Source organism: Chenopodium album, chromosome 16 (assembly GCF_948465745.1).
Source record: "Chenopodium album chromosome 16, dcCheAlbu1.1, whole genome shotgun sequence".
Classification (NCBI taxonomy): domain Eukaryota; kingdom Viridiplantae; phylum Streptophyta; class Magnoliopsida; order Caryophyllales; family Amaranthaceae; genus Chenopodium; species Chenopodium album.
In genome coordinates, this window is record NC_137849.1 from 5,702,535 (window position 1) to 5,717,160 (window position 14,626).

General features: G+C 31.3%; 1 protein-coding gene across 1 annotated transcript; it reads left to right on the plus strand.

Moving 5' to 3' along the window:
- Positions 1-7,102: 7,102 nt before the first annotated feature.
- LOC145583806 (putative indole-3-pyruvate monooxygenase YUCCA4) lies at positions 7,103-10,048 on the plus strand. Its single transcript, XM_081640778.1, has 4 exons — positions 7,103-7,747; positions 8,265-8,513; positions 8,697-8,819; positions 9,557-10,048. The coding sequence occupies exons 1-4, from the start codon at positions 7,103-7,105 to the stop codon at positions 9,728-9,730; spliced, it is 1,191 nt and encodes a 396-aa protein (XP_081496904.1). The 3' UTR covers positions 9,731-10,048.
- The last annotated feature ends 4,578 nt before the right edge of the window (positions 10,049-14,626 follow it).

Consider the following 14,626-nt stretch of genomic DNA (forward strand, 5'->3'; position numbering starts at 1 on the left):
CCCGTTGGACAAAAAAATAAGCATAGGCTCGGCCCGTTACCCGTCCAAGCCCGCAAATGATCACCTTTACTTAATATGTACTAAACGTCATGTTTATCACCATTATATATAAAGGCTATATTGTACTAACTACTAGTTAGACTAAAGAGCTTATGTATTATCGATTAACTCGCTTAAATTAATATTTTCTACTCCATTAAGAAATTTAAAACAACAATATTTTGCGCAATATACTAGTCATCTTGAATCCTTGACGCATTTTAGCATCATATCAGATCCTTCTTCTCAGTTAACTTGCTTAAGGTTGCTAATAAAAAATCACTACACTTTTAACATCTTGAAAAAAACTTTCAAGTTAGCGTAACGTTGTACCATAGTAGCTCTTCATCTTATCATCGTCACGAAACATGCTTATCCATCATTGCGCAATTATTAAACTATGCAAAAGAATAATAAGTTCCTAGATAAATAATACGGAGTAGTATAATACTATATAATAATATTCCAAAAAAATAAAAATTATTAAAGGCTCTTTGATTTTGATATACATTAAGTCATTAAGGGTCTGTTCTCTTCAGCTTATTTTCAGTTTAGTTCTAATAAGTTAAGTTCATAATTTCCTTCTCTTATAAAATATTTAATTCAGTTCAGTTCAGCTCCAATAAGTTCAGTTCAGTTCAGTTCAGTGCAGCTCAATTCAATCAATCAGAACAGACTCTTAAAAGATAAAGTTTGACTTGAAATAAGATAGTATTTTGGTCAATTGTTGTGAAGACTTGTAGTTTTATCACAATGTGATGCGAATGTTTGGGATGAAAGTGATCCCAATTTAGGAATATTATTAGTGGATATATATAGTTATATGTGTCAAGAAATGGTTCACTTATTTAATTTTATTTTACTCACTTTAAAATAAATATATAATTTATGATTTAAGTTCAAAAAATTTAGAACTAGGACAAAAAAGTTGTTAAAAAAAATACAAAAAAATTGGAGTGAAATGATAAAATTAAAGGTGCATGTTATAATAAAATCCATTTGTTCTAATGAAAATGTATTTTATATCTTTAAACATGTACTCCGTGTATATATGACTATATGAGTAATATGTATATACTCGTATGATTATATGGTGTTCTCAAACTTCTACAATTAATGAAGTCTTTTTTTTTTTTTTTTTTGACAGGAATGAAACACAATTTTATTAATTAACCAAGAGGCTTAAATCAACCATTACAAATTCATCAATACCTAAAGGTACTTCTTCCAACCAATACCCAAAGATACAATTAATGAAGTTATTTGATGCCTTGTAATTAATACTGAATATTTTTGCAATGAAAAGAGGATATCCTAAGATTTTTTTTACTTTACACGGTCCAATTGAGTTGAACCAAGATTAATTTCATGAGGATAAGAAGTCAAAGTATTAGCAGCGTTAAGTTCAAATATGCCAAACCCTAGCTAGCTACTCATAGCTAACCCTAAGCTAAATAAACACACCAAAAGTTCAACACATTTAATTTCTGACTACTATTTTAATTTCTACCTAGCTAGACTCAATCTAGTTTCAATTAATACTAGCACATAAAGTGGACTCCATTTAAGATATATCCTTTGTCTTTTTCTTGTTTATTAGATCATGCTTAATTTATGGATGAAGTTGGTTAGATGTTTAAAATCTCATAATTAACTTCCTTGTCCTCTAAATAACTTGTACTCATACTAAGAAAAGAACATGGCTAGTTGGCAAGAGTGAGTATCAATTTTTTTATTTATTTATTGTATTCTCATTACTTACTACTTATTCTTGCAAAATTGGAATCAAATCAAAATCAAATTAGCTCAGACTACATATTCATGCATTATACACCGAATGATAATTTCATACGGTAGTAAACTTGAAAATTCAGACTATACTTTAAATAATTCAATATCTTAATTAAGTAAAGTGAAGATAACATCGCCTTATCAAAATCATCAAAAAACTTTTGCTTAGCTTTGCTCTATCTAACTTATTTTGTCATAAATTGTACAGTATATGTCATCACTAAACTTGTGCTATCTTATACAGAGCTAGTATTTGCTAATCTTGTGAATATCTCACAACTTAATTTGGCTCTAAACAATAGACTTATAACGAATCTAAATTTACTGGTACAAAAGTATAGTCAAAATTTATTCGATAAAGTAAGTTTTAATTTTAGTTGGAAAAATTTTAAGAGTCTGCTAATCACTTCATCATTCTATGTCATTTTTCTTTATACGTCCTAAATTAAATATGACGTGTCCATTTGTCGATAACTAAAGATGCCACTTGCCAAAAGGCCACACTTGACCTATATGCGATTTACAACTTTTGGTTCCACGTGAGTTTGGAGAGGAGTGGTATACGTACAATATAACTTGTTAGAGATTCCTCAAGCTAGCTGGAAATAAGGAGGCAAGCAAAATGCATGAAATGAAATGGAACAAATAAAAATTGTACTTTGATCAATAACTAAAAAATAATTCCAACTTTGTATGTAGTATTTCATATAATCGATCAAATTATTCACATGTAGCCGTCTATAATTGTCTCTGTCATTGTGCATCATCATGCTGCAATTTTATTCATTGGAATGTCAACCATTGGAATATAGTTTAATTATATGCTCTTATGCATGGAGTTCTACATGTTATAATGATTTAATATTGAGATTAAAACCAATAAGTCAATTTCAATATTATTTTATTTATATTAATCTATTATACAAGTATGTAAACTCAATTAAAAACAAGAAATTTTAATTTTATCTAGATCTTAGAATTCTTAGTAATAATGTATGGACTTTGTTCAATTATAATATTAGTAAATTATTAGATGAGTTTAAGTCACCAATTCTAGCATATAGACGTACGTTTATGATATCAATTTTTTAAAAATTGATAAGTAGGTGCTTATGTAGGGGAAGTATCGCATATACATACATTATTAGAGCTCCGGATTAGCCTGTATTAGAAGTTGACAAGTATGTTAGATAGTACACGAGTAATTTATCCTTAGCGATAACAAATAAGGATATTCTTTTACTTTAACTAATTTTTACAAGTATAGAAATAGATAAATATATACTTGTATAATTTTATTTTTATACATTTTAATGCTATTTAAGGGACGGAGGGAGCAGAGTATTATGCTAGTAGGAAAAAAAAGGTCAATATTAGCTACGCATTAGTCATTAATTTAACTTTATGTAGACCTAAACACAAAAACGTCCTACCCATAAAAAAAAAATAAGAAGAAGAAGAAAAGTTTTTTTATTTTTTTATTTTTTTATTTTTTACAAGTAGAAAAGAATGTTTTTATTAGTTTTATCTAGATCTCAATTTTATATTGACTTTGGCCTACAATTATACCAATTAATTATTGAGTTCAAGCCTTTTAGCGAACGTCACCCTTATGAAAATAAGAACAGCGGAATTAATTAGGAGATTAATTAGGAGGCTATGATCATATGATATACAAATATTAAACCTACTAATTTCCATACGGAGTATATATATATTTGTAAGTAACTACTGTATATAGGTATGAAAAAAAGAGATTAAGGTACATAGATAAGAGAAATTTCTCAAACGAGTTAGTATATTTTAATCCTATAATACAAAGATTTAATGTATGAAGCGATAAACACCACTATTCCAACACCTGGCCTTAATACGGAGTATGTGTAAGGATATTTGCAAGAATTGCAACACCATAGTTGGTCAATTTTCGAATAATGTGGTTATTCTTAGTTGCTCACGCAGTTCTGCATAATTGCAATAGATTTAAATAATTATTCTAAAGTACTAAATTAGTCAGCTCAAGTGAAATTTATTCAAGTCATTATCATATTATTCCTGTTTTTATAGATCAAACACTGCATGAAGGGTCCAAACTACATCTTAATGCTTTATATTTTATACTTAACAATGTGATGACTCTATTATTAAATTGAGTTCAAGCATGTTGGCCGTGAACGTCACCTAGTACTAGTTGTAGATTTTTTAATGGTTTAAACTATATATGTATGTATTTCTCTTAAATTCTTAATTAAATTAAATAGTGGCAAATGAAGGAGGATGTATTACAACGATGTGTTTTATTGTAGATGGTAAAAATACTTCCTCCATTTGAAATTTTGTACTATTTATCTCACATTTCATAGACTATCTTTTGATTTAATTTATTTGTTGAGATAAATATATTTAGGGCTTGTTCACATTTACTAAATTGAATTGAACTGAACTGAGCTGAGTTAAAATGAATATTTTATGAGAAAAGGAAATTAGGAGCTGAACTGAACTGATTAGAGCTGAACTGAAATTAAGCTGCAGTGAGCATGCCCTTAGTCACGTTGGATCTTGCTAATTGAATCCATTTTGATATCCTTTCAAAATATCAAAAAAAATTTCAGCAAATGCAAGTTTATCTGCTAGATAAACGAATTTTTGTTAATCCGGTGGCATTTCTGTAAATATATTGAAAAAGTGTGGTAATTTATTCAGTACTTTTGGTGAGTTGCCCAATTACTGTTTACAACTTGCATTTAGGAAATTACACATGTACCTCTCAACTAATACTTGAAAAAACTTTGTTTATCTGGGGAATTAACTGGGCACAACTCATTTTTTTTAGATAAATTTTACTATACTAGAATTTAAGTATGCATTGGCATGAAAAATTGATATCCCTAAAGTTGCAATTAAAAAAAAGTAATTATACACAATAAAATTGACAATGAAAACCATATTTGTATCAATTTTGCCGTAATTCCGCGTGTAAAACTCATTGAAGAATGAATAAAATTTTTTTCGATAATTATTAATCTCTCTTGACAATTTCATCAAATATAAAAAGCACAAATTTTATTGTTTTTTTAGTTCTTTATGACAAAATAGTATAGTAACACATTAGTTCATTCTTTTATTAAGAAGAACTACATAATTAAACAAATTTTACCAAAAATATCATAAAAAATTTCACACTTTCACATTTGCCAATAATATATTCAATGTTTATGTATAAAATAGCTAAAAGGTTATAAGCTCACTTAGCTTATTATTTCCTAGCTAGTTGAAAATATATATCAACGTTTTGAATAATTCCCTAACCCGAATTTTGTTTAGATAAGTTATCAAGTCAGATCAACTATTAACACATTAACTTGGTCATCTCTAAAAAAAGAAAAATCAACTCATAACGACAACGTATATTGTAGTTTAAATAAAAAAATCAATTCTTATAAACAACGTATGTATACAGTAGATTAAATAAGCTATTAATCACTTTTTTACATGCATGTCAATATGTCATGCATGATAAAAAGAACGTCATGAATCATCAAAATACACCTAATTAAGCTAATTAAGTTTTTATATTTTCCTGTAACGATTAAGACTCATATAATTTTATGAGTGAATTTCTACTAGAGCTTAATCAATGAATTGAAGAATGTTCAAATTATTATTTTTTCCTTCCTTTGACGGCATGGTGGCATGGTATTTTAGAATTGTGCTTTGTCAATTAATTTGTCATCATTAATCGCATCTATTTCATCTCTCTTTCTCTTGTGTCAATTCACATGACATGCATACGTAAATTGATGAATATTAGTGCCAAATACTCATATATACAAAGTATATTTTAGTTGTTTGATTCAAGGATAGACCGATTCAAGTTCTGAACAACATATTATGGGGCGTGTTTGACAACAATTTTAAAATAGTGATCAGCATATTCCTTACCAAATAATTACGATAGTTTTAGATCAAGGTTTGTCAAGCAAATTTTGTACAAATAATACTTCTTAATCTCGTATAGCTTTCTTTCTACTACCTCAAAACTTCAAAAGAAACTGTTTTCAATTTGCTAATGATCTTCGTATTAACACAAAAGAGGACTTTTACAATGTAAATCGGTAATTTTTCTATCTTGTTATCAAATTATTCTCTTTCACGGTTTGACAAGTTTCATTTTCAAAAATGGGCCTATATTTGGGCTTTTTCACACGCACATGCAACAATTTTAGTTTATTCCCGAAGCTATGCAGCATGTTGCATGCATGGTAGATTGGCATCACATACAGTCCTTGGAGCCTATGTAGCGAGAATGGATTGTTACAAAAAGACAATGATTCACACGAAATTTAATTTCTTTGATAACATGTTTTAATACTTTAGTCAACTAAAGAAGTTAATATTAGTTGTTTATAGATAAGAATACTAAACATCTTTTAATTACAATAGTAAAATGACAAAGAAAACTTATGATAATTTCATAATTTATGGAAAAAAAAAAAATTTACATACGCTATACAAAGCACTATAATCTCTTCTTGATACATATAGAAGCACAAATTTTATAACTGATTAACCTTGTCTAAAAAAAACATAATTTCATAACTTAGGACTTGTTCTCTTCGGCTTATTTTCAGTTCAGTTCAGTTCTTATCTTAATTTTTTTCTCTCATAAAATATTCAATTCAGTTCACTTCAACTCTAATAAGATCAGTTCAGTTCAACTCAGTTCAGTCAATCAGAACAGGCCCTTAAAGTCGTGTATAACCAAAATTATGCACATAAGCACAACGTGAAATAGTCACACACATATGTACTAACCTATGAGAGATGTGACCACACTTAAGTGATTTAACTACTTAAGGCTAACATAAGATTTGGTTTGAAGATCTCTTTACCTCTTTAGCTTCCCAATAACAAAAATGGAGCTTGAGTCACACATTCTTAAAATGAAAGTGGAATATACTTATAACAAGGCAAAAAAAAAATATATTTTTTTGAAAATCCAAGACATAATAAAAAATTATAAATACATAATATAAATATGTATTTATACCTCTTCACTCCCTCCTCAAATCTTCCCAAGAAAAAAACTTCAATTTCCCTCTCACTCTCACTCTAAAAACCTAGTGAGAGAAAATACAAACATAAAACACACAAAAAACCCAAATCTTTCACCTTATTCTTCACGCCTTACTCTGTTTTTCCCCCATAAACAGAGCATTTTAATTGAAAATTAAGGGTGATTAAAAAACAGAGCAACCCAATTCACACAAAAATGAATTGTAAAAGTGAAGAAGATGAAACTGCAAAATTAGCAACAAAAATGGTGGAATTTCACGGTCCTATAATAGTCGGAGCAGGGCCTTCAGGCTTAGCTGTTGCGGCGTGTTTACGAAAACAGGGGATTCCTTCATTAATCCTTGAAAGATCAGATTGCATTGCTTCATTATGGCAGCAAAAAACATATGATCGTCTCAAACTTCATTTACCAAGAAAATTTTGTGAGCTTCCATTAATGGGGTTTCCCAAAGATTACCCAAAATACCCTTCAAAAAAACAGTTTATTTCATACATGGAATCATATGCTGCATTCTTTAATATCTCCCCTGTTTTCAATCAAGAAGTTGAGAGTGCCGGTTTCGATACAGATACTAGGGTATGGCGATTGAAGATTAAAGATGTCGAGTACATTTCGAAATGGGTGATTATCGCAACTGGTGAAAATGCAGAGCCTTTGATACCTGAAATTCAAGGAATTGAGAAATTTCAGGGGAAATTTTTGCATACTAGTTTGTATAAATCTGGAATTGAGTTTAAAAATCAAAGGGTTTTGGTAATTGGGTGTGGAAATTCTGGTATGGAAGTTAGTATGGACCTTTGTAGATACAATGCTATGCCTTTCATGGTGGTTAGAAACTCTGTAAGCCCTTTCTCTCTCTAAAAAATATTAACTTTCTCTAGAAAAATTTAAATTAAATTTTTAGTCTGTAAAATGAATTTATTTTGAAAATTTTGAAAAATATTTTATGGGTTTTGACTGGTTGACTTTTTTGAGTTTGCATTGAATGTGTTTTTTTAATGTGATTATTTTACTTTGGTAGTGTTAAATTATTATGTCTTTGAGATTATTGTATAAATTGTACTCCGTACTTAAATCATAATAATATTGTTATGCTTCTAATGTTATAGAGTGTATTTTGGCCAAAAAAAAAAAAAACCTTATCTTGATTATATGGTCCATGAAATTAAAGCAACAATCTTTTTTGGCTTTGAAATTGCATATATATTACATTTTGAATTTTGATGCTCGTTGTTTTAAAATTGAGTACATTTCTTCATAAAAAAATTGTAACCCATTTGATATTGTAATGTTTTATATGCTATAATAAAGTTGTAGCTTGGCATACTAATTGTTTTTTGTTGGTGTATATTTGTAGGTGCATGTTTTGCCAAGGGAGATGTTTGGTTTCTCTACATTTGGGGTTGCAATGGCTTTACTAAAGTGGCTACCTTTGAGATTAGTAGACAAATTTCTCTTATTAGTGGCGAATCTTACCTTAGGTAACACGGACCGGTTAGGCCTACGACGGCCAAAAACCGGTCCGATTGAGCTTAAGAATGCCACCGGGAAGACCCCGGTGCTTGACGTGGGTGCGCTTTCGTTAATCAAATCAGGAAATATTAAGGTACAACAAATAAACATGAAAAAGTCACTTTCTCACTAATAATTTTCATTACTCCATACGAACTGTGTATTGCACGGGCTTAAATACTACGGAATATGAAAAAATTAGTTTTAAAGTAGTTATAACGTGTTGTTTTCATGCTAATATTTTTTGTTGTATTAATAAAAATGTTTTATTTTATAGGTGATGGAAGGAGTGAAAGAGATTACAAAGAATGGGGCCAAATTTATAGATGGTCTAGAGAGAGAATTTGATTCCATAATCTTGGCAACTGGGTATAAGAGTAATGTGCCCTTTTGGCTCAAGGTAAAATGCTCTTATTAGTTGTACTCCCTCTGTCTCGCAATATATCTGCCTCATATTTTTCTATTTCGCGTGTCTTAATTTACTTGCCCTATTTCGTTATGAGTACTGGTATGTAAATAGATTTGGGGAAATTAAATGTGTTATTTTCTTTATTGTTTTGTGCATTTTTATCCTTATTCTCATCCTCATCTATCGCTTTCTTTCTTACACAACTGGTGACAGTACCCTACAAAACGTTATTTTCCTCTCTATCTTAGAACAAAAGGGAAATTCAGACACTGCATATTTGTATTATACTATATCCTCTTTAATTAAGACAAATTTTTCCTCTACTAGGGGAATTTTTTTCATACAAAAAAACAATAAAAATGAAAATCTGGTTAAATTCTCCTATGATGTGTACCTTTCATCTTGGGATATCTTAATTCTCCCATCCCTAAGGTGATATTATATTTTTTTTAGATTAAAAAAGGGAAATTTGAGACTGTTCTTTTTGCCCTTTTGCTACTTATTTTCAGAATTGTCCGATTTCAGGGTTAAAATTGTTAGTCATAACGATTTTTACATGTTACACGTAAATTAAAATTGTACACCCTAGCAAGGTGTCGTAAATTACTATAATATTCATGACTGGTAGAATATAAAATCAATCTTGGATTTCAATCATCAGTTTAAATCTTTTAATCGCGATGTTAAATAAGTGAAATTAATTGTGTGTGTTATGTTATGAAATGCAGGATTGTGAGTTTTTTAGTGATGATGGGATGCCAAAGGTGGCATTTCCAAATGGATGGAAAGGAGGGAAAGGATTGTATACGGTGGGATTCACGAGAAGAGGTTTGTTAGGGACTGCATCGGACGCTGTTAAAGTTGCTCAAGATATTGCTGATCAATGGAATCAACGGTCATAATTAATTGTTGAGTAAATAAATTTTCAACAAGACTAGCACAAGTAGTAGGAAATGAGCGAGGGTTTTGAGAAAAGTATAACAAAAACAAAAAAATTAAAAAGAAAAAATAATTTGAGGAAATAAAGTGTTTAAATTTTGAGTTGTATAATTTGGTTTTTTTTTTTTTTTTTTTTTTTGAGTTTAGTCAATTTTAATTGGTGGTCTTGTAAATTCATCCAATTTTGCAAAGGCTGATGTACATCTTTGGATTAGTGTAGGTTTTTAGTTTGTTTTGCTTAGCAATGTAATATAAGATTTTCACAGAAATTGCATATTTTCTTTTAATTACTTCTTGCACATTTATTGGACCTTAAATAATTCAAATAATTAAGCTTTGTTAAGTACTGGTATTATAAAAGAAGTACGAAGTATGCCCTCAAAAAAAAAAAAAGAAGTACGAAGTATAATTAAATGAAGATGATCAATAAACCCTTACACTAAGCGATCTAATTAATTTAATTATATTACTATATCTTTCTTGTTGATCTGCCTCTATAGTGATGTTAATCAAAATGTGCCTCTCTATTGTGATGGTAAAATGTAAACATGAAAAACAACATATTTTGGTAATGTATTCTTAACTTTCATTGAGCTATAATGCAACTATGCAAGCATATACAGAGTACCATATCTTTTTAGTTTCTATGGCCTGTTCACTTCACCTTAATTTCAGTTTAGTTCATTTTAGTTCAACTCTAATTAATTCAATTCACTTCACTTCAGCTCCAATCAGTTCAGTTCAGCTCCTAATTTCTTTCTCTCATAAACTATTCATTTCAGCTCTATTAAGTTCAGTTCAACTCAGCTCCAATTAGTTCAGTTCAGTTTAGTTTAGTTCAGCTCAATTCAATAAATGTGAACAAGCCCTACATACCTATTTCCTATTGTATCGACGTCTCTATATTCGCCTCTCTGTGGTGATGATAAAATGTGAAAAAACGACATTTTTGGTAATATATTTCTCAACTTACATTAAGCAATAATCTAAGTATGTACCTTATTGCTATCTACCGCTTCCCTTGTGCATTAATCTACTTCTCTATGAGTCTATGGTGATGTTAAAATGTCAAAAAACGACATTTTTGGTAACACATATTTCTCAACTTGCATTAAGGAATAATCCAATTATGAACCAAATCTTTCTAATTCCTAACCTTCCTTTGTGCATTATTGATTTGCTTCCACATTTGCCTCTCTTCAGTCTTCACTGATGTTAAAAAAGGTAAAGTTACAATTTTTGTAACATATTTCTCAACTTGTTATAGTAGAATCTTATGTTAAATGAACACGTTAATGCATTTTTAGATCCTTTCAATTGCATGCTTTGTGTCAATATTCGAAAATGATTTTCATGTTTCTACTCCACTACCTAGATTCGAGAATATTTCTCGCGTTTTTCTAGTCCACATCCTTTATTGCTCATAATCTTCTATCCCCAAAGTTAGAAGTCTTGACCTAATCTTGCTTACTAGGAATTACTATTAGTAGAATTTCTATTATTGTGGTAAATATCCATTTATGAGTTCAATCTATATAAATCAATTATGTTAGGATCGATTTTAGAAAATAATTCTATTCTTAAAAGTTTTACTTCCATGTAAAACGCCATTTATATCGATATATCCTGTTAAACAGTAAATCTAATCACAAAAGCTTTACTTCCACATGTAAAACGCCATTTATATAATAATAATAATATACTTTGTATCTTGCTAAAAAAAAGCTCTAATCATAAAAATTTTACTATACTTAGGGCTTGTTCTCTTACGTTGAAATTCAGTTCAGTTCAGCTGAGTTCAGTTCAGTTCAGTTCAGCTCAATTCAGTTCAGTTCAGTTCAGTTCAGTTCAGCTGAGTTCAGTTCAGTTCAGTTCAGTTAGTTCAGCTCAATTCAGTTCAGTTCAGTTCAGCTCCTAATTTCCTTCTCTTATAAAGTATTCATTTCAGTTCAGTTCAGTTCAGTTCAGTTCAGCTGAGTTCAGTTCAGTTCAGTTCAGTTCAGTTCAGTTCAGCTCAGTTCAGTCAATGAGAACAGGCCCTTAGGGCATATTCTGACTTACTAAACCGAGCTAAACTAAACCGATCTTATTAGAGTTGAACTAAACTGAATATTTTTATGAGAGAAGGAAACTAAGAACGGACTGAACTGAACTAATTGAAACTGAATTGAACTGATTGGAGCTGAAGTGAACTGAACTAAAAATAAGCTGAAGAGAATAGACCCTTAAACATGTTTGTATATCTTGTTCAAGTACTAAATTGTTTCACAATAACTGCAGACATGGTCAAATTAACACACCAATCAATACATACAATACTAAATAATTTGACCATTATCAAGTCTAACTAGCATGGAGAATTTCTATTTCATTAGACACAAAGTGTTACCCACTTTTTTTTTTTTTTTCTTTTTTTAAGGCATTGAATATCTTGGATAAAGTACAATGTTGAATTGCATCATGCGTGCGTGGTCTACGGATGTCTGTATCAAAGTCAAGGCTTTAAATTAAAGATCATTGAATGAACTGGCAGATGCCTAAAAAATGTACTGCATGCTTCTACCTATAACTCTTTAAATTTGGACTTAACTTGTACTCTATTAATTGTACTATTATTATTGCAACAAACACCTACATATCTATCTATTATCTGTTGTGGATCTAAATGCAACTAACTAACGTTTTCAATGTCATTTCTAGCTACTATCCTAGGTTTGATTTTCCTAAGAAATCAGTCTTATTTTTGCTACCTTTTCATTTGATTGATGATTACTAAGCTAGCTAGTGCACTTGGACTTTGAAGATCCACAAGACTATGTTTATTAGAGTTAATGTTATATATGTCAATATTGTATTTTTGGAAAGTCTATCTTGTTTAGGAGTTTAGGCTAATTAGGTTTCCTAATGTATTGTGTATATATATACGTTTATAATCAATACAGAGGTTTAAGCTGTTTTCTCCAGATTTCCTTGAGTTTAACATGGTATCACCGCCTCTCTAAAATTTTTTAGAGATTTCTCGATCCTGGTTTGTTGGTTCATCTTTGTTTTTCCGCATTATTTTCAGGGATTAAGGCTTCATACTTTAATTTAATTCCACAAATTAAATTAATTATCTGGTTTGTTTTAGATCGAAATTAGGATTCCTAAACCCTATTTTCTGATTTAATTTTTTTTTTTAATCGGTACTACTTTGCTAGTGCTCTACGTTTGTGGTGTGCAATTGCATGCTATTGTTGGTTTTGTGTGGGTAGTGCTTTGTTGCTGCTTATTGTTTGAGGTGTGTGCTTTGTGTAGTGCGCTGCTAAGGGGTGCTTAGTGTAGTGCGCTATTCGAGGTGGGTGCTTTGTTGCTGCCTTATTGTTTGGCAGTGTGTTGTAGTTCGTGAGTTTTCAGGCTTTCCTTATATTTGTGTGCTGTTTTTTTTTTTTGGCTTGTGTCTTGGTGTGATGGCTAGTGGCAATGATGATGCACCTCCTCCACCTCCTTCACCTCCTCCAAAATATGAGCCTTTCACCGATTACTATCTTCATCCGAGTGAAGGTTCTTAATTGGTGATTTGTCCTGTGTTGCTTACCGTCGACAACTATGAAGAGTGGTCAAGGTCAATTCGCAACAATCTTCGGTCCAAGAGCAAGCTTGGGTTTGTTGATGGTTCTATTGTTCAACCCGATCCTAAGCATCCGGATTTCCGTCAGTGGGGTATTGTTAATTCTACTGTTGTTGCTTGGATTTATAATACTCTTGATGTTTCTATTCATTCTACTGTTATTATTCCTGATGATGCTAAAACTTTATGGGATGATTTGCGTGATCGTTATTCTCTTGGTAACGGTCCTCGTATTTTTGAATTGAAACATGATATTGCTGATTGTAAGCAAAGAGGTCAGTCTGTGGCAGTTTATTATGGTGAATTGAATAAATTGCAAAATTTATTGTCTAGTTATGTGAAATTGCCTACTTGTACTTGTTCCGCTGCGAAACAATATGCTAAGTTGCATGAGAATGAGTTATTGCATCAGTTTTGTCTTGGTTTGGATCCTAAGAAGTTTGGTTCTGTGGTGTCTACTTTGTTGATGAGTGATCCTTTGCCTAGTATAAATGCTGCTTATGCTAAGGTTATTGCTGATGAGCGTAAGCAATCTGTGTCTGAGGCACATGAGACCTCTTCTTCTTCTGCGACTGTTGGTTTTAATGCAACAGGTACGGCTTCCGGTCGAACATCCGAGCGGATTGAGTGTACTTATTGTAAACGGTCCGGTCATGATAAGGACCACTGTTATCAGCTCCATGGCTTCCCGGGTGGGGGCCGTGGAGGGCGTGGTGGTCGAGGAGGTAGTGGTGGTCGGTCGTCTGGTAAGGGCAAGGGTGAGTTTGCCGGTGCTGCTGGAAATTCTCGTGGTAACAATGAGCCGGTTTCTGATTCTGATCGTGGGAGTGTTCCAACGATTTCTGATGCTCAATGGAAGGAACTCATGTCTGCGGTAAAGGGTGCCAAGTCTGGTTCTTCTTCAGATGGCAACAAACTTGGTACGTATAATTCCATTGATTGGCTCATTGACACTGGAGCTTCGAATCATATGTCTGGTAATATTGATCTTTTCACTGATTTACATGACATCTCTTCGCCTGTTGGTTTGCCCAATGGGAAGAGCACGACAGCAACGAAGGAAGGAAGAGTTATTTTGTCTGATAATTTAACTCTTGACAATGTTTTTATATGTTCCTGCTCTTAAATGCAATTTGTTATCTGTGTCTCAATTGTTAGAAAAACAATGCTATTTTATTATGTTCACTGACAAGCTATGCATTATTCAGGACCGCAGTTTGAGGAACCTGATTGGAGCGGGGGTCCAATG